This window comes from Oryctolagus cuniculus, chromosome 4, assembly GCF_964237555.1.
Source record: "Oryctolagus cuniculus chromosome 4, mOryCun1.1, whole genome shotgun sequence".
Lineage (NCBI taxonomy): Eukaryota > Metazoa > Chordata > Mammalia > Lagomorpha > Leporidae > Oryctolagus > Oryctolagus cuniculus.
In genome coordinates this window covers 18,089,867-18,117,053 of record NC_091435.1, presented here as the reverse complement: position 1 = coordinate 18,117,053, position 27,187 = coordinate 18,089,867, and the positions used below count along the sequence as shown (strand labels likewise).

Sequence of the window (27,187 nt, the reverse complement as noted above, 5' to 3'; positions counted from 1 at the left end):
AGTTGATTATAAAGTTATTACCTAATTTTCAAGTATGTGAAATTTTCCTGATTACCTTATTTACTTGTAATTAAACTGATATCTAAATATTGTATTAGTGACATATTCTGTATTATTTCAATGTTTGATATATTAAATTCTCATATATGTAAACCTACAAGACTTACAAATATTTCACATGAATATATGCATTTATCTATATACGTATCTACATATGAAAAAGAATTATTCTTTTCCATCTACTCAGATAGCTTTAATTTCTGATGGTTTTGCTTCTTTTCTGGGAATATGGTCATTCCTCTACTATTATATTTGTATAGCCTGAGGGTCTTCTCTTAATATGTCTTATAGGGCTGAACTGTTGGGAATAGGAACCCTGATTTTCTTTCATCTGAAAATAACCTTATTTAAGTTAACTGTTCAAGGATGTTTTTGATGGATACAGAATTCTGAGCTGACAGTTTGTTTTTGACTTACTTGGTTTTCTTCCATAAATTTAAAGATATTTCCATATTCTCTCCAATTCTATGGTGAGATTTCAGCTACAGATTGAAATTTTGTCTCATCACGTATAATATGTTGGTTTTTCTTTGTGGCTTTGAAGATGTACTCTTTGTCTTTGATTTTTATCATTTCACTACACTGTTTCTCACTTTGAGCTTACTTTATTTTTTCTACTAATATCCATCAAGCATTTTATATCTGTCAGTGAATGTCTATCTTCGACTTGGGAAAAAGTTAAACATTAGTCCTGAAATCTCTCCTTCCTACTATTTCAATTACACATACATTGGATGATTTCAGATAATCTAACAAATTCCCAAGTCCCTGTTCACTGTTAGCTGTTTTTCATCTTTGATCACTTTGTTGATTTTTATAAAGTTCATTTCTCTTCTCTTCCATGTAGAAAGTCCCTACAGGAAAATCTGTTTATTTCAGAAAGTTAGTTCTAGAATTCCCAGTTTGTTATTTTTTACTGTTTTTATTTCTAAATCGGGAATACCTAGAACCAATATCCAAGATGGAGAAAACCAGAATAACATACAAAAGGAACTTTGAAACAAAAGAAAAACTGCAATATTTCATAGAGTAAAGTACATAATATTTTTAAATATTTGCCCTGTATTTGACTAGGAGAAACTTAGGACAATTTGTATGTATTATTGAAATGTTGTGGAAATGCTGTGATGCTTTTGTTACTAAGTAACATACTTCACTAATATAACTATTGTTAGTTCTTGGCAGGGATCCATGCTATGAGCTTATACTCAATTATCTAACCCCTAAAAAATCTTAATTACAAATGAACTTTGGGGAGTGTTTCATAGATATACTTCATGCCCTCACTAATTTACTGTAATAAATTTATTGCTATTATACCATTAAGGAAAGTAGAGAAGTGTTAATGGAGGTGTCTAATTGAGGTTCACAAAATGAAACCTCACCATTACAAATATTTCAAAGCAAAGATAAAGTACAGCAATATTTTGATACACCTTGGAAAATAGCAAGTGATGAGAGTAAGCTCATATATTTATTATTAATTAAAGAATTCTAACTATTGAAATACTTTAATCAGTATATCATTTTGACTTGACTTTAAATAAACATGGTTTTGATGGCATGTTAAATATGCTGATAATGTTCTTGAATAATGCATTTCAATGTATACTACATTCTTGTGCATACATAGGAGTATTTAAGCATAGAAACAACATTTTACCTATTAGGTGATCTCACTTCCACAAGCTGTAAGTGAGCCACATCTCTTTACAGAAGCATGGAATATTTCAAAATTGCTCGTAGAAGAATATATCAAATGTGTGTGTAAAAGCTGATTATGTTGTCTGGAAAATTCACAGAGTATTAGAAATACAGTATTTAGTGGCTGACATTGTGGTATATCAAGTTTAGCTGCTGCCTGCAAGCTAGCATCCAGTATGGGTGCCAGTTGGAGTTCCGGCGTCTCAACTCCCAATGCAGCTCTCTGCTAATGTGTCTGGGAAAGAAGTGAAGAATGCCCCAGGTACTTGAGCCCCTGCATTCGTGTGGGAGACCCAGAAGAAGCTCTTGGCTCCTGGCACAGGATCAATTCAGCTCTAGCTGTTGCAGCCATTTGGGGAATGAACCAGCAGATGAAAGATCTCTCTCTCTCTCTCTTTCTCTCTCTCTCTCTCTCTCTCTCTTTTTCTGTAACTCTTACTTTCAAATCAATAATGAATCTTTAAAAAATATAGTATTTAGAGAACATTATATTCTAATAAATTAAATTGTTTCAACTAATGACAGCTCATAATGTCAAAGTATAAGCATATGAGTCATTAAATAGACATATCTCAAGAACCAAAATGCATACAATCAACAGACAAAACCATCAAGAAAGTATACTCTATCTAACTAGCTCCCTAATATTTTCCTTTAGATTATTAGGTTTTTCTCCCATTTTATTTACTCATCCAAGATCCAAGAATTCCCTCTTGTTTTATCCTTAAACTATGGGCTAAGATTCCATAGATAACATTTTACCATTTCACCCATTGTTATAAAATGAAGATAAAATATAGTAATCATTGGGGTAATTAATGCTAATACTATGAAGACCCCTTCTGAAACAAATAATTAAAGCTTATCTCCAGTAGATCAGTTGGTACTCCTCCACCAAAAAAGATTATTTGTTTATGAAGGAATGATTATTAAATTCCATTAATTTGAAAAGTCAACTAAAACAAGTTCTAAATTTTTTCAATCATTCAACAAGTGTTCATTCAGAAATTCCTAACCCTCTCTCCATTCTTTTCTTTATTTACTGAAAGTACAATTATTTTAATAGAAATTGTCTTTTTCTTTTCTCTAAGTATTGTTGTATATAGACAAGTTTCTAACATAGGAATTTCTTTCTTTTGTTCCATACCGGTTAACAGTAGCAGGAAAAAGAGAGTTCTTTCCTTTATAATCAGAAAATTCATGAAGAACTGTACTGAAATTTGCTTCAGTTGCCTGTTTAACCTTGTAACTTTCATTGTGACCATGGTCATATCATGTCTTGAAACAGCCTCTGTCAGGCCATAACCTCATAAATGGAGTGAGAGAGAGAACAATGATTCAGCTTCACCAAAGGCACATAGAATAAATTCGCATAGGAAAATAAGGGCTCCTAAATGCATGGGATATAATAAGAAATCTTGTTTTGATAATGAAAATAGAATTCATTTTTTAAAAATAAACAAAAATGAATACTAAAATTAATGAATTAAATAATATTTAAAGCAAAATAAAAATTTGAAATAAAATATGATATGATAGGAGGCCAGCACCATGGCTTACTTGGTTAATCCTCTGCCTAGGCGCCGGCATCCCAAATGGGTGCCGGGTTCTAGTCCTTGTTGTTCCTCTTTCAGTCCAGCTCTCTGCTGTGGCCCAGGAGGGCAGTGGAGGATGGCCCAAGTACTTGGGCCCCTGCACCCACCTGGAAGAACAGGAGGAAGCATCTGTCTCCTGGCTTCGGATAGGCGCAGCGCCGGCTGTAGTGGCCATTTGGGGGGTGAACCAATGGAAGGAAGACCTTTCTCTCTCTCTCTCTCTCTCACTGTCTATAACTCTATCTGTCAAATAAATACGATATGATATAATATATATATATATATATATATTAGGTAACTTTAAGATAACATCTTTTTGAAAATGTGTTCTGTATTCATGAGTTTAGCATCTTTCAAGGTCCTTTATTAAATATTTTTATTTTTGAAAATTTTTCTTCATTTATTTGACAAGTAGAGAAAGAAAGAGACAAATAAAAGTAGCAGTCCCTTCAGCTGGCTCACTCCCCAGATTCATTCAATGGTCAGGGGTGGATGTAAGCCAGAACCAGAAGGCAGAAGTGCAATCCACGTGCCCCATGATCCATATAGGAAGGAAGCTGGAGTCAGCAGCAGGAGCTGGGATCAAGCCCAAGTACTCCAGTGTAGGACTTGAGCATCTTAACTCACATCTCAATACAGCCTGTCCCCGAATAAGATTTATTGATGTCTTAGAAGTCTCCCCATTAAAAAAAAAAAAAGAACTCAAAATATTATTTGTTTCCTTTCTTGTCTTAATCTTTATTTTACTCCAAAATCAGGTGGTCATGTAAAACATAACAATATTTTGAACAGGCAAGATAGGATCATAGTTTTGTAAGTAAATGGCCTAAATATTTAAATTTCATTATTTTACAAGTCATCCATTAACGTGAACCAGCATGTGTGAGAAAGAAAAACCATCTTGTTGTATACCAATATTTATTACACATTTATAATTGCTTTCTTAAAAATATATTAAAATAGTAATATTCATGAAGGCTAGATTGGTTATGGTAATAGTGACTCATAAATCTCAGCATCTTGACCTCTCACAATTTTTTTTTCATGAACTCTGTTGGGTTTCCAAGTCATTCAACAACTAGTAAAATGGGGCGCAGTCTTATCTATGGCATAATCTACACCCTGACACCATCCTAGGCTCTAGCCCTGGCTGCCATTGCTGGAAGCCAGGTGGCCACATGGCCCAACCACTGGTGTCAGCCCCCCCCTCATCCTAATGGGATTCGCTGCTCCTACCTCCCTGCTGGAACCCATGGCTCTCTCTCTCTCTCTTTCTCTCCATCTCCTGACCTCTGTCTCTGTCTCTCTCTGACGCTCTCCTTCTCCCTCCTTTCCTTCTTCTCCCCTTCCCTCCAGTCTGTCAGGTTGCCCCCAGTAAACTCTCATTCTGGTGTTTGGTGTGTTTTGTGGCAGCCTTATATCAACAGAGAACTTTGCTGCATGGATACACCTAACCTTAAGGAACTTTCAATCTTGTAGAAACTGCAGAGCAAGCTGTGCCTTACTTATTGCCACTTCAGAGGAAGAAAAAGCTGTAGGGAAGAGTTCCGGCAACAAAAGTTGTCTCACCTACTCATCAATGTGATGTACCCTTACTTAACCAAGTCACTCTCTGGAGATATTTAACTTGAAGGAGGTAATAATTCTACTATTATATTGCCTAAAAGGTGAAGAGAAGCAGATTTTTTAGTTAATTTACTTAAGAAATATATGTTTATAGTTTGGTTTTGTATGTATCTATATGTATCTAGATATCAATCTCCTTATTTAGAGGGTACTTCAAAAAGTTTATAAGACAAGGGAATTAAAAGATAAGTTTATTTTCATGCAAAAATTTTTGAAATCCATGCATCATTTTTTCATAATACTCATTTCTATAAACTTTTTAGAGGAGCTCATATATGTGTTTATCTGCATGTGTGCATTTATATAGATGCAATTGTAAAATTGATTCTCGGGTTGCAATACTAGCAGCAAGTTTTCAATAAACTTGTAGTTGATACCATGCAGTTTCATATACTATATACTATTAAGCATTAATGTTCAGAATGTACTAATTTTCTTAATTAAAAAATGAAAATTATAAATTGAACATTTGAAATGCAAATACCTACTAGCATTTTTGAAAACAATTAATTTGGATATAATGAAGTTATGGGGGGGGAGGGAAGCCATTGTAATCCATAAACTGTACTTTGGAAATTTATAATTACTAAATAAAAGTTAAAAAAAAAGATTCACCCAGAAAAAAAAGAATAAATAAATCAAATAAGAAGAATTGCAAGAAATAACATTTAATAATTAGGACAGTTAAAAATCAATATCAGTTGTATCAATCATTCATGCATGAAAACAATAGTCAAGCCAAAAATATTCTGTGCAAAATAAACTTTCTGTCAATTTAATTAAATAATAATCTGATATTTGTGTATTGACAATAAAGGATTTCATAAAAACTATAAAGTAAAGGTCATCAAGTACACAAAATATGAATTATGGAAGTATATTAAATATGTGTTAAAATATTCTATGAGATTAAGCACAAAAGCCATTAGAAATTTTGAGATTTATGAATATTTGATAAAGGTTTGTCATATTTATGAGAAAATCTACTAGATATGTATTTTATTTGATAAGGAAATACCAATCTTTTAAAACACATTGCCTGCAATGGCCATAACAAGATGCAATGATATTGAAAATTAAATTTCTTTCATTAAAATTTTTAAGCCAGCCTTAAGACACTCATGTAGAATGTTCAGCCTCTTATAGAAGAAGCAAGTGAAGAAATGAGTGGATGTTAAAATTAAACAAAACAAAAATCAAAGAGCCTTCAGATCATATACAAGCAACTCAACGAGTTATTTCAAAGCCAAATAAAAAGTCAGAAGTTCCAAATAATCTCTGGACAGGACCAGAGGGAGTTTCCTCTTTGCTGTTTAAATGAATTTTGTTTAGAACTCAGGAGGCCTCAAGAAAATGTGAACAGAGGAATGCTTATAATCTCTGCAGAGGTGGAGACTTGGAGTCTAAGCTGGATTTATCTTTCCCTGATCTTAGTCCAACACTTCCTTCCTTCTAAAAATCTATTGAGTCTACTGGCCACAAATAAAACCAAGGATTTTAGAAAGATATTTTATTTGTATTACTGTATTGTATTTGGTTAAGAACTACAGCCTTGGGGCCTACGCCGTGGCTCACTTGGTTAATCCTCCGCCTGCGGCACCGGCATCCCATATGGGTGCTGGTTCCAGTCCCACTTGCTCCCCTTCCAGGCCAGCTTTCTGTGGTGGCCCCGGGAGGGCAGTGGAGGATGGCCCAAGTGCTTGGGCCCCTGTACCTGCATGGGAGACCAGGAAGAGGCACCTGGCTCCTGGCTTTGGATCAGCAAAGCGCCAGCCATGGTGGCTATTTGGGGACTGAACCAATGGAAGGAAGAACTTTCTCTCTGTCCCTCTCTCAATGTCTATAACTCTATCTGGCAAAAAAAAAAAAAAAAAAAAAGAACTGCAGCCTTTTTCATTTCAATGGCATGGTTACAGAAAGAAACAGGGAAAAACATATTAGTATGGTCAGAAATGTAGTCTGATACTTATGAACTCTTGCGTAAAGCTAGTATTTATTGATAACACCGGATGAACTTACCACACCAGAGATGTGAGCAGAAGGGAATGCTGAGGTACTGTAGAGTAGGTAGAATTTGAATAAGTCATGAAAAACAGCTGAGAGTGATGGGTGCTGGCTGATAGCAGAGGTCCACCTGTACCCTGGAAGCAAGTTCTTGACTGGAAGTTAGAATGATATTCTAGTCCTTGTTCTAATTATTCTACCACTAATCTCTACAGTATCAGGAAAAGTATTCATCCAATTTCCGATTTTCTCTTCTCAGAAAACAATGAGTCAGTGTTTTGAGACAAAGATAAGGATGTGCTTTGTACTTTTAAGACCTTCAAAAAAGCATGATTTTGGTTAATGTTGTCACCAATGCTTGTCAAATTCAATCAGAACTGAGCCATGTATCCTAGTAGCAGCATGACTTCCAATAAACTCTGGCAAGATCGTTACAGCATCATGAAACCATAATGAAAGCATCGCCATGATTATTCCTGATAAGCAGGTTAAAGCATTTCCACATTACTCAAGTGGTAGCAATGGGAGAGTAAGTAGAGCAGATTTTCCTTAAGCATAGTAGTAGAAATACATGAAGGGCTGCCATTGAGGTGCAGCGAGTTAAGCTCTGCTTGGAACATAAGTACCCCATATCAGAGTGCGTGGAACTGAGTCCTGTCTCTGCTTCTGATCTAGCTTCCTGCTAAGGTGTCCCTTGGGAAGTATCAAGTGATTCTTCAAGTACTTGGGTCCTGCTACCCATGTAGGAGATCTAGATGAACTTCCTGGCTCCTGCCTTTGACCTGGCATAACCCTGGATGTTTAAGTTGTGTAGGGAGTGAACAACGAGATAGCTGATCTGTTTCTCCTTTCTCCTCTTTTGCTCTCTTGCTCTTTCAAATAAATAAAAGTGGAGAAAAAAATTTTAAAGAAGAAATATATCAAATCCACTGTCAGAGAGTTGACTGAAACAAATGTGTAACTGACTCTCAACAATATAAATTATCAGTTTATGGATTCTTATTAAGTCATTAAGTCAGTTTATGGACCCTATTACAAGGGTCAATGTCTTCTTGCCTTTTCTCATTTCCCTGAAGTTGTTTTGTGATTCTTTGTAAAACTTTTAGCAATTTCGCTATACTTCAAATCTGTTGACTTAAATGTCTCTTGTTTTACTGTACTGAGATTCTCACCCTTGTGTTTAGCCTAGATGAACTTGAATCAGTCAAATAAGAGGAAGCAAAGCATTGGACTTCCCAGGAGATCTAATATCCCTAAGGAAGCCACTAACTACCATTTAGGATCATAATACTGCAACATGATGACATCATATGATACTAAATTTGGAATTTTTAAAAAAATTTTATTTAGGCTATACAAGTTTCATACATTTCACATATGCATATTTGGAACAGAGTGGCACTTCCTATCTACCTTCACTCTCCTCCATGTTCCAACCCTTCCTCCCCCTCCCTCCCACTTGTTGCACTCTTAATTTTTACTAAAATCTATTTTCAGTATACTGAAAGAGAGAGAGAGAATCTGTATCTGCTGGTTCATTCTCCAAATGCTTACAGCAACAGAGGCTGGGCCAGGCTGAAGTCAGGACCAGTAATTTCATTCAAGTCTCCCAAATGGATGTCAGCGATCCAGGTGCTTGTACAACAGCTGCTGGCTTCTCAGGCAGGGAGCTGGATCAGAACCGAGATGCTAGTGAGAGAGAGAGATAGACTGAGAGAAAGATCTTCCTTTTTCTGTTGGTTCACCCCCAAGATGGCCACTACGGCTGGCACACTGTGCAGATCCGAAGCCAGGAGCTAGGTGCTTCCTCCTGGTCTCCCGTGCAGGTGCAGGGCCCAAGTACTTGGGCCATCCTCCACTGCCTTTCCGGACCACAGCAGAAAGCTGGACTGGAAGAGGACCAACCGGGACAGAATCCGGCGCCCCAACTGGGACTAGAACCCTGGGTGCTGGTGTCATAGGCAGAGGATTAGCCTAGTGAACCATGGCAGTATCTTAAGACCTTTTTCCCACAACAGGACCTTTTTCCCACAACACTAGTCCCAATCAAATCATTTTATTTTATTTTATTTATCTTTTTTAAAACTGTAATGGGTGCTCACACAGGATGCCAGCGACGTAGGCAGTGGCTTATTCGCTGTGCCACAAGACCAGTCTCTCTTCTTTCTTTCTTCTTTTGTTTTCTAATATTTACTTATTTATTTGAAAGGTAGAGTTACAGAGAGGCAGAGGCATAGGGAATCTGCTGGCTCACTCCTCAGATGGCCTCGAAGGCCAGAGCAGAGGCGACCGAAGCCAAGAGCCAGGAGCCAGGAATTTCTGGCCAGCATGAGAGGACTTGGGCCATCTCCCACTGCTTTCCCAGGTCATAGCAGAGAGCCCGATGGGAAGGGGAGCAGGCGGGACTCAAACTGGCACCCATGTGGAATGCTGAAACCGCAGGCGGCAGCTTTACCCACTACACCACAGTGCCAGCTCCCCAATGAAATCATTTTAAAGAAGTGTTAACTACCTAGAGTTAGTGCCGTTTTTGCGTTATCTTTACTTTTAATCTCTTTTTTGGTCACACAATAACTTACAGACATATAAAAATGAGTTTCATTAACTTCACCCATATTCAAAGTTGCTTATTAGTGTGAATGTCTTCAGTATTTTATTTTTATCAGTTTGTTAACTTTTGATTAAAATATGCCTTGACATTTAGTTTTCAAGTAGAATTTACTTCAGGAGCAAGTTACCATGAAAACACAAGTAATTTTTCATCCCCAGATGTCTGCTAAATGTAATAACTCATCATATATATATATATATATATACACACACACAATCCAGAGTAAGTACCCAGAAGATTCCTTGGAATATTTTAGGTGTTTAGTAAATGTTTATTGAATAAATGAGCAAATGTCAGTGTCCTGCCATATGGCAACGTCTCTGCTTTATTTAGTTTAATAGGGAGGAGTAATATTTTTAATTTTTCATCTAATGATGGAATAAGAATTCCTGTTAGTAAAGGAGTGTCTTGTCTGTAAGAAAATCTTCCTATAAAAATTACTTGCTAATAATCATGTAGACTGTGCCTCTGTCAGATTTTGTTTGTTTTAGTGCCTCAACCATACCCTCATCCCTTGGGATTTATCTTATCTGGATGTTGTGTTTACATAACTGCAATTCCTTTCATGCTTTTCCATATAGCTCCTTCCTTAATACATGCTTCCTCATATTACATTGGGACTTGGGAATCCCCTTACAGTCATTCAAAAATAACTTGAATTTTTTTTCTCTTGTCCAGAAAATCTATTTGTGTCCTATCTATGAGACAGTTTGTGGACAAGCACAGACAAGAGACAGTTATGTGTAGTTAACATGCATTAAGCCCTGCCGTTGATTCTATCAGCTCTCCTTGTGTCCTGTTTGTACACGGATTATTCAACCTCTTGATATTCAACAGCTAGAAGAGCATATGAAACCCTCAAGGAGTAGTGCTTTCCCTTAGTTTGTAATAGGGGACAGAGCAGATCTTGGTTTATGAAGATTCAAAAGTATATTTCACATTTTAAGACTTAATTCTTACTTTCTGCCCACCTCCTTTTCCAAAGAAATGTAGCTTTAAATCCTAAATCTTCCAGAGACCTATATGGAGAGTACAGAGGAATCATAGCTAGAAAAAATTTATAATCATCACAAATAGAAGGTATTTCTCCAACTACCAGTCTATTAATATGTTAGTAAATACTTCTCATCCCATCTAAAATAAAAGCAAGTTGTGGGCTGAAATTGAGCAATGCTTAAAAATAATATTTGCTATAATGCATATACTTAATATGTAGAAATATTCTTCTTTATATTTTGAAAGAATTACAGAGAGAGAGAGAGGGAGACAGAGGGGAGAGAGAGAGAGAGAGAGAATCTTCCATCTGCCTTTTCAATCCTCAAGTGGCTGCAATGACCAGGTCTGGGCCAGGCCACATCCAGGAGCCTGGAGCTTCCTTTGGGTTCAGGGGCCTGAGTACGTAGGCCTTATCTGTTGCTCTTCCAGGAACATCAGCAGGGAGCTGGGTCACAAGTGGAGCAACCAAGACTCGAACCAGCACCCATCTGGGATTCTGGCACTGCAGATGGTGGCCTAACCAGCTGTGCTACAGTGCTGGCATCAGAAATATTCTTCTTAATGCTAAGAGGTAACATTTAGTAACAGCTTTAATATTATCAAGCACTGTCCTTATTGTTTTACATGTTTCAGTATTCTCAATAATCTTACAAATTAGATATTACAAAATCTACTTTATTTCAGAGGAAACAGAAGTCAGAATAAGTCAAAGTTGCCAATTATATAACAAGAAATGATGGATCTAAGATATTTAACTCCAAACAATTTGAAACCAGAACCTTTACTTTTATTTATTATATGGTCCAACAAATGATACTAATGGATGTAAATCATGTATTTGAAATCATCATCTCCTTACTCTATGTGGTTGTATGGTTTGCAAATTCATCGAGGAAAGACAATCTATAAAAATCTGGAAATGCTCCGGCACCGCAGCTCACAAGCTAATCCTCTGCCAGGGCGCTGGCACACCGGGTTCTAGTTCCGGTTGGGGTGCCGGATTCTGTCCCGGTTGCCCCTCTTCCAGGCCAGCTCTCTGCTGTGGCCCGGGAGTGCAGGGGAGGATGGCCCAAGTCCTTGGGCCCTGTACCCGCATGGGAGACCAGGAGAAGCACCTGGCTCCCGGCTTCGGATCAGCGCAGTGCACCTACCGCAGCGCGCTGGCCATGGCGGCCATTGGAGGGTAAACCAACGGCAAAGGAAGACCTTTCTCTCTGTATCTCTCTCTCACTGTCCACTCTGCCTGTCAAAAAAAAAAAAATCTGGAAATGCTTATTTTTCCCCAGGAAGAAAGACTTGTCTGGAAAGTTGTGGCTGTTATTTCTTATTGAAATGTATATGATCAATTCCCAACAACACGACTTCTTCAAATGATAAGTAGATAATGAGAATCAGGCCTTGCGTCTGTAAAGGATGACATTCAACAACATGGAGAAAGTGAATTAATCAGAAGCCACAGTCAGAGCATCATTCAGATATGTTTGAATCCCTCCACTCGTGGACACACAGTTCAGGAACCCTGGCATCAGTTGCTGCAAGATTGTTCATCATCCCCAGGGGCCCTGGCATAACTACCTGGAAGCATTATCCAGTATCTTTGATCTTCTGTGACTACACGGCTAGTGTCTCTAAGACACCCCAGTGATCATTCATTACATTGCATATCACACCATAAAATGAGGGAGGACTTAATCAGAATACGACTACTGATTCTGTGATTAGGCTGTGGTTGCAAATTTTCCAGGAGGTCACGTCATTGCTTCCCAAGAAAAACCCAGAGAACTTTGAAGCTGAAAGAAAAAAAAATGCGTTGGCCTCACATGGAGCAGAAAGTCTCCATTCTATGCACATGAGCATGTTCCAGTAAACATGCTAGAGAAGGCGATCGCTTCAGAAAACTCATGCAACACAATCAATGGCAGCCAGTGTTACAAAAAGCCATCCCTGAAACTGAAGTCACTGGAAATAATAGCTCAAGGCTCTGTCTCTGATCCAGCCTGACACGGCCTCACCTTCCTCCTGTGCCTGTGGGTGTGATTTGGGCCATTGAACCATGTCAGTGGTGAGTATAAACTGCTATCCCTAGCTAATATCTCCTCAATGAACTAAGGAGTCTCGTGTCCATGCTCTTGCCCACTTGCTATGATCTGAATAGCCATCTACAGACCACCAATTAGAAAGCACCTGTTTGCTCTAGTGTTGCTCATATGGAGACCCATATGGAAGGAAATTCCCTGATGTTGTGTGGTCCCAGGGTACCCTCGGCCTTCATACATCCACAGCTACTCAACCTCCAGTGGGTGAGGGCTATTTTACCCGCTTACCTAGGGTGCAGCTCCGAGCACTGACCCTGTCTTCTCCTCAGTGACAGGGACCCTACTTCCCTCTTCCTTCCAGTGGTGCAACATGCTCAGCTCCTCTACAGACCTGCGCCTCACCTCACATTTGAAACTCCTCCCCTTCAAATCTTCCTATCTGGTTTCATCCACACTTCCTCTTGGTCTTATTTGAATGCCTCCTCTCTGTACCCCCCATGTTCTTGGAGCAGGTCACCAGTGCTCTCAGCTTTGCTCATGACTGCCATGGATCTCTTACCATTCTCTCATTACTAACCCTTAACGAACTAAGGGGTCTCTAGGTCTCCAGTTTGTCCCTGTGTGCCTGACTAAACTCTTTAAACCCTCAATAGAAGGGAAAAGCCAATTACGCTACCTCTTTCTTCCAACATTCTGGGTACTTAGTACTGATTTAAAGTACTAGGACAGGTGCTAGCTCTGTGGCGTGGCAGGTAAAGCCGCTGCCTGCAGTACCGGCATCCCATATGGACGCCAGTTCAAGACCTGGTTGCTCCAATTCCAATCCAGCTCTCAGCTATGGCCTGGGAAAGCAGCAGAAGATGGCCCAAGTACCTGCGTGGGAGACCCAGAAGCTCCTGGCCCCTAGCTTCAGATTGCCACAGCTCCAACCCATTGCAGCCAACTGGGGAGTGAACCAGTGGATGGAAAACCTCTCTCTCTCTCTCTGCTTCTCCTTCTTTCTGTGTGTAACGCTGACTTTCAAGTAAATCATTAAATTTGAAAAATAAATAAAGTATCAGGACATAGTGAGGATTGATGACTCTGCAAATTACAGTCTCCAGTCTTAGACTAGGTGCTCAATACTGCCTAGGAATCCTTCTACAATTGCACTCAGCTCGCTATGCTATGGTCTAATTTACTAATTCTCTGCCCTGCAAAAGAACACTTCATATCTTAATCTACTGGGTTATTAAAACAACCTCCTGTTCATCATCCATCCATAATCAACTATTTTGCCTTACAACTCTTGCCTCCCATATAGTCTCCATTATAACAAAGGCAATACTAGCCATTTAGTATCTCTTGTGAAAAATAATCAAGTACTATCCTTCTCCTTTTATCCATTCACTCAGTCACCAGGTCTACAGATTCCATCTGTTTGTTAGTGTCACTCTGTCTCCTTCCCTGCCAATACCTGGCTATCATGGTTTCATGTCTGAATCATAGAAATTGTGTTCTACCTGATCCAGGAGATTCTGGCCATCCTTACACTACTGTCTGAGAAAACATTTGTAAAACACAATCTGGGCCTTGTAACTGGACAGTACCTATGCTTGCATTCTTGCATTGCCCATTTGTACTGGTTCTATCTTATGTTAAGATCCAAGCCCAATAATCATGCAAGTCCTTCCCATCTCAACCCACTTCTTATCACAGACACTTCATTTCAGACATCTTGATTTTGTCATCACTGCCAAAGGCAAGGTGCTATTCCATGCATTATTTTTTTCTTAAAAAAAAAAGCAAATTGTTACTATAATTATACGGATATTTTTCTCAATACCCAAAATGATCATGTTAAAATGTTCTAGAATTCTCCATATATTGTTCTAGAATTCTCCATATATTACATGATATGTGTGTACACCTGTCAAAGGAAGTATATGATATCCTTTGGGACATTTGAATGTGATTATTGCCATGTAGGAGGATACTTGATATATTTTGCACAAGAAGAAATCGCAGTGGTAATAAAATACAAAATGTATGATGAAGTCACTATAACTTTCTAATGTTCTAAATCATGTCAAAATATGCAGCACTTGGGATGGGCACAGTGGTGTAGCAGGTTAAGCCATCATTGCCAGCGCCAGCTTCCTTTTCGGGGCCAGTTGAGTGCTGGCTTTTCTGCTTCCCATTCAGCCCCCAGCTAATGTTCCTGGGAAAGCAATAGAAGATTGCCCATGCAGTTAGCTTCCTACACTCACATGGAAGACCCAGAAGATGCTCTTGGCTCCTGACTTCCGATCAGCCCAGCTCCAGCCATTTAAGCCCCTTGCGGGGCTCGTCTCAAGAATGTGCCATTTTATTTTTACAAATAAAGAAACTGAACTAAGTAAAGACATAAAAAGACTTGCCAAAAGACAGAGACATCAAACCAGGTGCAATTTGAACCCCGATAATCTGACATTACTTTATTATTGTGTTTAATCATTCAACCACACTGCTGCACAAAAGAGAACAAATTGGGGGTGGGTGTTAGGTGCAGCAATTAAGATTCCACTTGTAACAGGGCCTGGAGTCCAGTCCCAGGTCCAGTTCCAATTCTAGCTTAGTGCCAATGCACCCCTGGGAGGCAGCAGGAGATACTTGGGCTACTCCACCATCATGGGAGACTCAGACTGAGTTCTAGATTCTTCGGTTGCCCTAGCCCTGCCCTGGCTATAGCAGACATTTGGGATGTGAACCAGAAGAACTAATACATCTTTCTGTCTGCAGTCTCTATATTTTTCTTTCTGTCTTTCTGCTTTTCAAATTAAATAAAGATAAGAAAGAACATCGCATATAGGTTACTGTAAAAAGTGATGTCCATGTATTAGATGTTTGATATTCAAACAACAAATGAAATTTCCTAGAATACTACTCACTACCACATACAACTACCAGAAAAGCCAACTCTTTAAACTCCAGTCCTGGAGATCAGGCCAGACTGGCAGCCAAAGAATGGACATGGGAATGTTGGACGAGAGTGCAGGAAGGTTGGAGCTTGTGTTCACAGGGTTAAAGGGGGTAAGGGTGAAGCGTGGTCAAGGTCTACATGTTGGGGCATGGATCACAGAGGTCAGAACAGAGCAGGGAGCACAGAAAAGAATTCCATCCAAGTGAGGAGTCGGGGGATGCACTGTTCCATTTGTCAGCTGCCAAAATTCAGCAGGTAGGCGTGTATTTACACAAGACTGTGGAGAACAGAGGCTTCGGGGTCTGGGAAAGTTCTGTGGGTTTACACCACTGCATTTTTGTGTGTCTCTAGTTGATTTCTAAGCACAGACTCTCTTGTTTGAAAAGTTTTAGTGGACTGGAGAGACAGTTCAACAGTGCAGCTCTTCAGAATGAGGCAGAGACAATGACAACACAGGGTTCAACTCTCATGGGGTGCCCCAGGTATTGTTTTGTAAGTCTAGCAGCAAAAGGACAAAGCTTTGCTCCTTAGAGGCTACAAGCGCTTGAACAAATATATTGCCTTTGTGAAATGGGGTTAATAAGATTGATATAGATAGGATGAATGAAGTGTCAAATTGCTTCTTAAATGTACCTTTATCTCTAAGCCTTTCCAGGAATTTATAATTATTATGTTAATTAGCAAGATATCCACCCAAATACATTCTACTGCTCACATTTTTATAAGAATTGAGTTAAATATATTTACTGAATAGATAGACTAAAACTTATACTCTTGAGTCTCACAAAGAGACTGCTCATCTGAGAATCATTTCAACACATATACTACAGACACATGAACGCTTTATTCAGTGGACTGTCGGTAAAGAGTTATGTAGAGATTGTGGTAAAACATCTGGTTAGCAAGTCTCATTTTTTACTGAAAGGTAAGGGAAAGAACAAGAATGGTTGGGGAAGTTGCAACATTGTTATGAATATTGGACTCCCAACCAAAGTCTCAAAGTAGTTCTGGAGAGGTTTTTTTTTTTTATTTTATTTTTTTTATTTTTTGATACTTACTAACCTACTCGCCCTCTTTCCTGGCTTCTAATCTCCCACCTCATTCCTTTCTTGTTTTTTTCTTTTAATTTTTACAATGACAAGTTTATTGCTCTTTATCCAAAATGATTAAGATGAGAATTGTTTTGTATTTTGGGTGTTTTATTTATTTTTCAGATTTTGGAAAATTTGCATATACATAATAGTCTGGGTTACATATCTAAATACAAAATTCACTCACATTTTATGCACATAGCCTGAAAGTCATTGTGCATAACATTTTTAATGATTTTGTGCATGAAACAAAATTATGAAGGGTGAGATTTTCCACTTGCATCATCACCCGAATTGATGTGGTTAAGTAAGTGTGAAAGGCAGAGACATTTATTGCTGATAACACAACTTCTTTTGACTTCTTTATGGCAGATGATCTTCAAAGTGAACTGATCAGTTGACTGATCAAGATAAACCATTAGGGGGCCTGCACTAAGGTGTAGCAGGTTAAGCATCTGCTTGCAGTGTGGCATCCCACATGGTCACCAGTTCGAGTCCCAGCTGCTCCACTTTCAATCCAGCTCTCTGCTATGGCCTGAGAAAGCAGTAGAAGATTACCCAAGTCCTTGGGCCCCTGTACTCACGAAGGAGACCTGGAAGAAGTTCCTGGCTCCTGGCTTCGGATTGGCACAGCTCCAGAAGTTGTGATCATTTGGGGAGTGAACCAGCAGATGGAAGACCTCTCTCTCTGTCTCTCTCTCTGTCTGTCTGTAACTATCTCTCAAACAAATATTTTTTTAAAAAAAGATAAACCATTAAATTGTGACAAGAACCTATTGAAATATCTATTAACAGATATTTTCATTTTATTAAATTCCAAAACTATAAATAAATTTCAGTGATTATATGTAGATGTTATTATAAAATATAATATCATCTACTCTACTCTTCACCAACAAGCCTGAGAAATCGATTTCAGTGGTACTTTTGAAGTCTGTGAGCCCATACTCCACTTCATCACATCTCTGCTTTGTTCCTCTTCCTCAAACCATGTAGTGGCACCAGTTGCATTAATCTTGTTTAGTTATTTATCTAAGACACACACACACACACAGAGATGGACAGACAGAAGGAGACAGAGATCTCCTTTCCCCTGGTTTTCCAAATGCCCTCAAAAAACTGAGGCTAAGCTGGGACAGGACAAGCCAGGAGCTGGGAATTCCTTCCATGTTTCCCATGTGGGTGACAGAGACCCAGCTATTTGAGCTGTTGATTGCACATTAACAGGAATCTGCAATCGGGGGCAGAGCTGGAACATGAACCCAGGTACTGCAATACAGGACGCCTACATTTCAACTCTTGTCCTAGGCCATATGCTCATTTCTCAATTGAAGTTTCTGGTTTTCATTTCTTTCATTATCTTGTAACTTTCTTTTTACTAAACAGCAGGTTTGTGAGTTTTAGCTGAATTGTTCTTGTAGCTATAGTTGATCCTGTTTTACTATAGAATACTTTTGCACTTTGAAAATGTAAAAATTATATTGTTTCTCTCTGTATAAGATATGGCACTTTTTTTGCCATGTGCATGTCTTAGGTTGTTTTGCCAGTACAAACAGTGACACTGCTATGAACATGAAACATTTGTTTACCGCACTCTGGGCAAACATAGGTCAATGTTTCTTTAGGAAACCTTCCCAAGAGTAAAATTCTGAATTGTTAGGTTTTCACATTCCCAACTCCATTACATAAGCCCAATTTCTACCAAAAAAAAAAAAAAATTGCTGTGAAATATCTTCTGCTTTGTGTGAGTTCCCATTATTCTATGTCCTTGCCAAAGCTTCATGTTTTAGGACTTGTTAATTTTTGCAAAACTGGTGGGTGTGAAATGGAATCTCATTGTGGTTTTAACTGGAATGTCGCTAATTACAAAAGACTTTGCAATCTTTTCATATACTCAGCCATTCACTGAAATGTCTGTTTATATATATTGGCAATTGTTATATGTCATTTTCTTACTGATTTGTGAGAAAAATATTTTAATTATATTTTGGATAATAATCCATTGTCTGTCATGTACTTGTTGGCTCATGATGCATTATCTATATTCATCTCCTTATGATATTTATTGATTTATACAGAATACTAACTTTTGCCATATTCCTTTTGTCCCTTTTTAAAGAAATCCTTCAAAACCTAGACATAAAATTTTCTCCTGATTTCATCAAACTCTTTCATAAATTTCTATTTTTATAGGTCTTGAATCCATACAAAAATATCAAAAAAGTAAGTGGATATAAAATGAACTTGAATGGTGGGCATTGTGGTGCAGAGACTAAGACATTTTTTAAAAAGCACACATTTCAGGCCAGCGCCATGGCTCACTAGGCTAATCCTCCGCCTTGCGACGCCGGGTTCTAGTCCCAATTGCCCCTCTTCCAGTCCAGCTCTCTGCTGTGGCCCGGGAGTGCAGTGGAGGATGGCCCAAGTGCTTGGGCCCTGCACCCCATGGGAGACCAGGAGAAGCACCTGGCTCCTGCTATTGGATCAGCGTGGTGCGCTGGCCGCAGCGGCCATTGGAGGGTGAACCAACAGAAAAGGAAGACCTTTCTCTCTCTCTCTCTGTCTCACTGTCCACTCTGCCTGTCCAAAAAAAAAAAAAAAAAAAAATAGCACACATTTCATATCAGAATGCCAGTGTTCAAAGGCCCACTAGAATCTAATATAGCTTCCAGCTGATGCACACCCTAAGGCAGCAAGTGATGGCTAAAGTTGTTTGATTCTTCCTACCAGCATGAGAAACCCAAGTGGGAGACCCAGATGGACTTCGCCCAGCCCTGGCTAATGGGAGCATGTGATGTATGAACCAGCCAATAAGAACACTCTTTCTTTCAAGTAAATAAAAATAAATAAAATTTTAAAATATACACTTGAAGCATCCTAAACAGTTTATACAGGTAAATAAATCACATTTGGCACATTCAAAAAGATTAATTGTAATTGTGCAATATGGAACACATTGCCCCTTACAAACTCTCAGTAGATATGTTATAACAGTGGTAGAAAGACAAGTAAATCTTGATAAAGAGGCACTGATATTTATATCTATGATGCTAACACTTAGGGCATATTGGAGTGTCTCCATTTAGAGGCAATATAAAATTCTGGGTTTAATTATCTGGTTTGTTTTCCTATTATTATAATATTTGGTCTCCTTGTATTGAATCATTCAAAAAGTATACACTAACAATTCATAGTTTTCAGCAGGCTGCTCAATTTGACCTGATTAATTCAATTACTGGTGTGCAAACTTATGCTGCAGTTTCAGACATGCAACTTCTAAAACATTTTTGTGAAAATGTTTAGTCTTTGTTTTAAGCAATTAAAAACTGAAAATTTGACTGCATGTATATCAAATTTCACAGAGCTGACATAAAACAGTTTTATGTGATCTAATATGCATATGCAGGTAAAAGCTGTAGGAGGTTTCCTTCATATAAACAAAGCATTCTCTAAAATATAACTATGTGAAAATACTATCATTTCAATATTTCATGAGTAAAATGGAATGGAGAAAAATAATACTCTTCTTTCTACCATTTTTTTCCTGGTATTGAGAGCACATAAAATCATCAGTAAATAAAAAGAAGAGTTAAAAATCTAGACACCTGCATATCTCTATTGTGAGCCTTCATATTCATTTTTATATTTTTTCAAATTCTGCTTTGTAAACATCTACAAAATTTGTCATTAATGTTTGGAAAATAAAGAAATCTTAATCTCAAACCTTATTAAATGATAATTATGTGGAAGACTTTATAAAGTAATCCAACATCTGTCAACCAGAGTTAATTCTTTTTATTATTATAAATTAGAGTACTGTGACAAATAAAATATAAAAGTGTGCTTTGTAATCCTAAGATTTATGCATTCATGTGAAATATGATGTGGAAATGAAACAGCACTATATTATAACTATTTAGAAGCCCCAGTTGACTTATATCTATTTTAAAAATTTAACATTCTTTTTTTTAAAAAACTACATATTATAAAACCAGTAGTTTCCCAGGAGATTTTATAGATGAAGCTATGCACTCAACATTACTTAGCTAACAAGTTAATCTCATTTTAATATTTTAGGCTTTTAGCCAACATCATACCTCATACATTACTTATTTTCCTTAAGGAATTCAGTACTTTGAAATGGAATTTTTTATTCACTATAAATGCCCTCAAGCATCAACAAAACTCAACTTGAGAAACAATGCTGTACACCTCACCCCTACAGAGAGTTTCTCACATTAATGAAGAGATTTTGATTGGGTCCCAGCAATCAACCCATATGGTACCATATCAGTTGGCACTATTTGCCGGGTAGGCCTCATTGTTTACTGCTGCTAGTTTGGCAAGCTGTCTTTGTGCATTTTTGATGGTTACAAATGCAAACAGGCTGCCTGCTTCTAACTTTTTCTCCCTTACTACCTCATTTTGTTCTGGTAATATGAGATTGCCTTTATGGTATTTATATCTTTCCTAAAAATCTCGACTTAAGCACAAGTTAGCATCAGCATCAGTCATAATATTTATGGCTGGAATGAAACCTCTGATTCTCGGCAATAGGATTATCAATGGGAGAGAGTACATCCAATTCAAGTGAGAGATTTTGTTGCTGTCTCTTCTTTTCCTCAGATTTATTTGATATGACAATATCTAAGATAACCAGGTTACATGTCAGTATATTTAGAAACAATGATAATTTAAATAATATATAACAGTTTAATATTCAGTATAATAATTTATTATCAATATTAATTACTTAAGGATTTTAAAAAGATAAATGAAAAAAGTTCACGGGAATGCATACTCTGAAAAAAATATGTGTAGATTTCAAAAATATTTTGGATACAAAATAAACATACTGACTTACCTCAAACGGTAGAGTTAGAAACATACCAGGGGATTCCAATTCAGACCATCAAGGTGGCATGTACCAATGCCATCTCACTAGTCCAAGTAATCAATTTCTGTTCACAATTGATCATAATGATAGGACTAAGAACCAAAGGGATCACATAAACAAGACTATTGTCTGCAAACACTAGCTGATAGAATAAAAAAAGAGAAAGAATGATCCAACATGGGAAGTGGGATACACAGCAGACCCATAGAATGGCAGATGTCCTAAACAGCACTCTGGCCTCAGAATAAGTCCTTAAGGCACGCGGATCTGGCTGAAAAGCCCATGAGAGTATTTCAGGCATGGAAAGCCAAGACACTCGGGGTTGGGGGGGACCTAAATGAAAGATCTCCGCGAGTGAGCTCCCAGTGGAAAGAACGGGTCATCAAAGAAGGAGGTACCTTTCTCTGAAGGGAGGAGAGAACTTCCACTTTGACCATGGCCTTGTCTAAATATGATCAGAGTTGGTGAACTCAGGGGGCTTCCATAGCCATGGCAGTTCATGACAAGAGCCTAGGGTGATTACTGATACCATAAACAAGAGTGTCAATTTGTTAAGTCAACAACAGGAGTCACTGTGCACTTACTCCTCATGTAGGATCTCTGTCCTTAGTGTGCTGTACATTGTGATTTAATGCTATAACTAGTACTCAAACAGTATTTTTCACTTTATGTTTCTGTGTGGGAGCAAACTGTTGAAATCTTTACTTAATGTATGCTAAACTGATCTTCTGTATATAAAGAGAAATGAAAATGAATATTGATGTGAATGGAAGGGGAGAGGGAGTGGGAAAGGGGAGGGTTGGGGGAGGGAGGGACGTTATGGGTGGGGGGAAGTTATTGTAATCAATATTCTGTACTTTGGAAATTTATATTCATTAAATAAAAAAATCAGTTTTTCTATTAATTTTTGAAGTACCCTTAGAAAATGTTTTTTAAAAGTATTCCTTCTCTTGTTTTCTTGTTTAAGTATTCACTTTTTGTTGGTTTTAAGGATCATGCCAAACAAAATTGTACCCTTAGAGTTTATTATATTGAAAAATTTTAAAATTAGAGGTAAATATTAAAAGAAAACTAATATGAAAAGAGAAATGGTTATACTTCAAAACTCGAGGCAAGAGTCTTCTACCTTAAAGTTCATGTTTGAATAAATTTTGATTGTCCTTTTCTCTGTTTATTTCCTATAATCTCACCCCATTAGGCACCTCTACTGTAAGAGAATGCAAATTAGTAGCTATAAGTTACTTCACTATACTTGTACTTTTAGAAAGTCTCTTCCCTCACTGACATTTTCTTGGTCATGTGACTTTCTCTGGCAAAAGACACAATGACAAATAAAAACAAGTTGTGCATGGGGCCAGCCCTCTCTTGATGCTGGAAACCTTTCCTCAGCCATGTGAACAATTCATACAGAACCCTTAAGGATAGGTGAACACTCTTCAAGGCTCATAGGGCGACAATGTCCAACCTGCCAGCTGGCACTCGAGATTTCTCAGCCTTTCTTTCAATTGACTGAAAGGATCGCTTAAGTCAGCCCAGAAGAGAAGCACCACCCACTTTATCCTCAGAATGAAAAGTGTGATTATTATTTCTGCACTAACACTTGCAGTAGTTTTCACAAAGCAAAATGCAAGTAATGAAGCTAACAGAATTACATTTCAATGAAACAAACTACAAAAGAAGGCAATTTTGTGTGACTGCATTTATCTTACCCTTATGTTTAACTTATATGATTTCTAAAATCTGAATTTGGCAACTTTCCACATTCGCGCACTTATATATTTCATGGGACAAGACAGTTTTTTACCTAAATTTTTGCAGATGCCTTGAACATTATGTACTTTCAATGTAATTACTTGAGTTAAACAAAAAGATGACTAGTTTTGGTTCTGAATTTAAATTTTTAAAATTACAATTACTTTTCTTTAAAAATTTATTTTATTTATTTAAAATCAGTTACAATGAGAGCAAGAGACAGAGATTTTCCATCTGTTGGTTCGCTCCCCAAGTGGTCACAACAAGTTTTCATTTGGTCTCTCATGTGGGTGAAGTTGTTCACTAACCTTATGCAAAGGCTAATTCCAACTGCAGCATATCATAGTGTCTGAACATTTGAGCTTAAGAAGGCCTTAAGTGAGCGTTGCAGGGGGTTTCATATTATAGATGGCACCCAAAGAAATAATCTAGGTGACATTCCTTATGTCCTTGGGAAAGAAAAAAAAAAGTAATAGGACTGTATCTGAGGCATCACAGAAGCCAAAGACCAAGGAGTGGGGGAGTAGTGAAATGAATAAACTGAAAAGAAACACCTAAATGAAATAGAAATATATACATAAAACCAGATAGTATATAGGAAACCAAGTAAAAATACTTTAATAAGACAGGAAGAGTAATTTCTATCAAATTTCATCTATACTACAAAGTAGGATATTACAAGAATCAATACACAGGATGTGTAATTTCTGTCTGGTCTCTCTTCAGATTGACTGACTGATGCCTATACTAATCGGAATAAAGAAAAAAATAATCCAAGCTTTCATAGATTGAGACTATAGGTATACAGTATAGTCAGAGGCCATGGTCTCTCATTGCCCAGAGTTGCAGGTTGACCAGATATTACATAGTAGGGGGCATACTGAAATCTTGGGAATATGATTGGGAAGGAAAAGTAAAGGACTGAGGCCAGCGCCGTGGCGCAGTAGGTTAATCCTCCACCTGCAGTGCCGGCATCCCATATTCTAGTCCCGGCTGCTCCACTTCCAATTCAGCTCTCTGCTATGGCTTGGGAAAGCAGAAGAAGATGGTCCAAGTCCTTGGGCCCCTGAACCAATGTGGGAGACTGGAAGGAAGTGCCTGGCTCCTGGTTTCAAATTGGTGCAGTTCTGGCTGTTGCAGCCATTTGGGGAGTGAACCAACGAAAGGAAGACCTTTCTCTCCATCTCTCCCTCTCACTATCTGTAATTCTACCTCTCAAATAAAATATATTTAAAAGATCTTTAAAAAAAGAAAGATAAAGGACTAGGGTGGATGAAAGGTATCTCTCTTCTCATATCACTATTCCATTCTTTTATGGGAGAGAAACAAGAGAAATGATTTTAAAGCTATTTTCTCTTTTTGATGTTCCCAAAGATTAAGTTACACATCTCAAGGAAATGAAAATATAAAAGAAAAACAGAGAAAGATTATATGTCTGATGAATTCACTAATCTGTGGACATATAGAACTCTCTAAATGTCTAAAACCTGGCCAGCATGGTGGAGCATTGGATTAAGCCACTGAATTTGACATCAGCATGCCATAGCACAGTGTTGGTGTGAGTCCTAGATGTTCCAGTTCCAATCCAGATTACTTATAATATGACTGAGAAGACATAAGAAGATGGCTCATGTAGTTGGGCCCCTGTCATCCATGTGGGGACCTGGTTAGAGGTCCTGGTTCCTGCCTTCGGCTTCCCCAAATCCTGGCTATTGTAGCCATTTGGGTAGTGAACAGGAGGATGGAAGATTTCTTTCTTTCTGTCTCTTTCTCCCTCTCCCTGTCACTCTAACTTTCCAGTAAAATATAAATATTTAAAAAAAAACACACAGTGTGTGTTTACTATTGATTCATTTTCGGTATTGTTATGCCATAATACAATTTTAAAAAATCTTTGTACTATGTGGTCAAGTATTGTTTAGTCCAGGAGTTAAGATGTCAAAATTTCACATCAGAATGCATGAATTTAATTCCCAATAATGGTTCCTCACTCCATCTTTTTGGCAATACAAACCCTATGAGATAATTAAAGTAGCTCAAAATAATTGGTTTCTTGTCACCCATATGTAAGACCAGGATTAGGATTGAGGTTCTTGGCCATTGAGGGATTTGAATAGAGAAACAATAGATGGGAGTGCTCTCTCTCTCTCTCTCTCTCTCTCTGTGTTTGTGTGTGTGCGTGTGTATGTGTGTCTGCCTTACAATTAAATAAACACCATGTGGTAGGGTTGCTGTAGTCAATTCCAACTCTTCATGAGGTGTGCAGCACTTTCTTTGATGACACAAGTTGGGGAACATCTCACTGAGTAGAAACTACAATTCCAGTCATTGAATACACCCCACTACCAGTGAGTGCATGTTGAATACACCCTACTACCAGTCAGCACATGTTGAATTTGGTGCTCATGAATGCTCTTTCATTTTATCCACAACTTTGCCTACACAATACAGCAGTTGTCAAGGATGACTACATTGGGCCTCTCACTCAAAAGGAAGTTTCACATTACATGATAATACTTAGAAAGAGAATGTGGAAAGTTGATATGATCTCAAATTCCTGTGTTTAATTTACTTTTTACATAACAAGCAATATTGACAAATTGGACTGTACATGGGCAGTCAGACTGGAGCAAAGTTCTAAGCATGCATAAACATCTCAGTTGTGTATCCATTATTCAAATGGCTCAAAGATGGGAGAAACAAATTACTTGCCTATTTGGTTATTATCTGAAGACCAACTCCTGGCAATATACTACATTATGTGAATAACTTCTAATCTAACCCAAAGTTATTATTGATAGGAAAAATCAGGTTACTCTTTCAGGTGTATGAGAATTTCCAATTATTTTAGAACTAACACACAATTAGTTTAATTCAGATAGCACTTAAGGTGAAATTTGCATAATTAATTTTGAAAATCAAAGTATCAAGTAATAAACAAAGCTTCAGGGGTGTGATATCTCTCTGTTTCTCTATCCATTTATAATGAAAGTTCATTTGTTCCAGTAGGAATTTATAGTTGTGATCACCAGTAAGATGTAGCAGTCTTCAAGCAAATGTTATTGTGAGAATAAAATTCAAAGAGCAATCTAAGCAAAACACTGTGTTTCTAGATAAGAATAAGTAGTACACTGAGGCTTCACTCTATATGAGGGAGTGAGCAGGACAATAGATACTTTATGAATTTAATTAAAGTGTTCAGTATAACTTTTCCACACATATTTAAATTGCCGATTAATAATTGGAATTGGCAAAAACACTGGACTTCGAAGAGCAAAGCCTGGATTCAGGACTTGAGAATTTCTAAGTTACTTTTTTAATCTAAAAATGGCTTTGCAGTTCTTGGAGGAAACATTGTGAGCAATCTCAGCACAGCAGGATTTGTCGCACATCAGCAGCACCTCCAGCTCCTTGACATTGTGGACCAGGAACTTCCGGAAGCCGCTGGGCAGCTTCTGCTTGGTCTTCTTGTTGCTCCTGTAGCCAATGTTGGGCATCAAGATCTGGCCCTTGAATCTTCTCCGCATCCTGTTGTCAATGCCTCTGGGTTTCCGCCAGTTACGCTTAATCTTGACATAGCGGTCAGACTGGTGGCGGATGAAATTCTCGGTCCTCTTTTTGACGAACTTGGGCTTCATCAGGGGTCTGAGAGCAGCCATGATGCCTCGAGCAGAAGGCAGCCACCTCAAGAGGCAGCGCCGAGGAAGAGTAAGATATCATTTTAATGTATGTAATTACTAGGGTTACTTAATAATTTTCCTTTGGTTAGAAAACAGCTTTACAAAATTACCTAGCTTTTGCTAATTGAAATGTGATACAGATACCTCCCCACTTTATCTATGTCACACATTTTTCCTAAATAAATCACAATCCT

At 37.9% G+C, this 27,187-nt stretch overlaps 1 protein-coding gene across 1 annotated transcript in view; it reads right to left on the bottom strand.

Annotated features, from left to right (window-relative positions):
* Nucleotides 1-26,972, bottom strand: part of LOC127482841 (large ribosomal subunit protein eL32-like) — a 62,683-nt gene extending 35,711 nt beyond the window's left edge. Inside the window, exon 1 of the mRNA XM_051818453.2 lies at nt 26,626-26,972. Within this exon, the coding sequence (XP_051674413.2) occupies nt 26,626-26,972 (347 nt within the window). The remainder of the gene's footprint in view (nt 1-26,625) is intronic.
* Nucleotides 26,973-27,187: the final 215 nt, after the last annotated feature.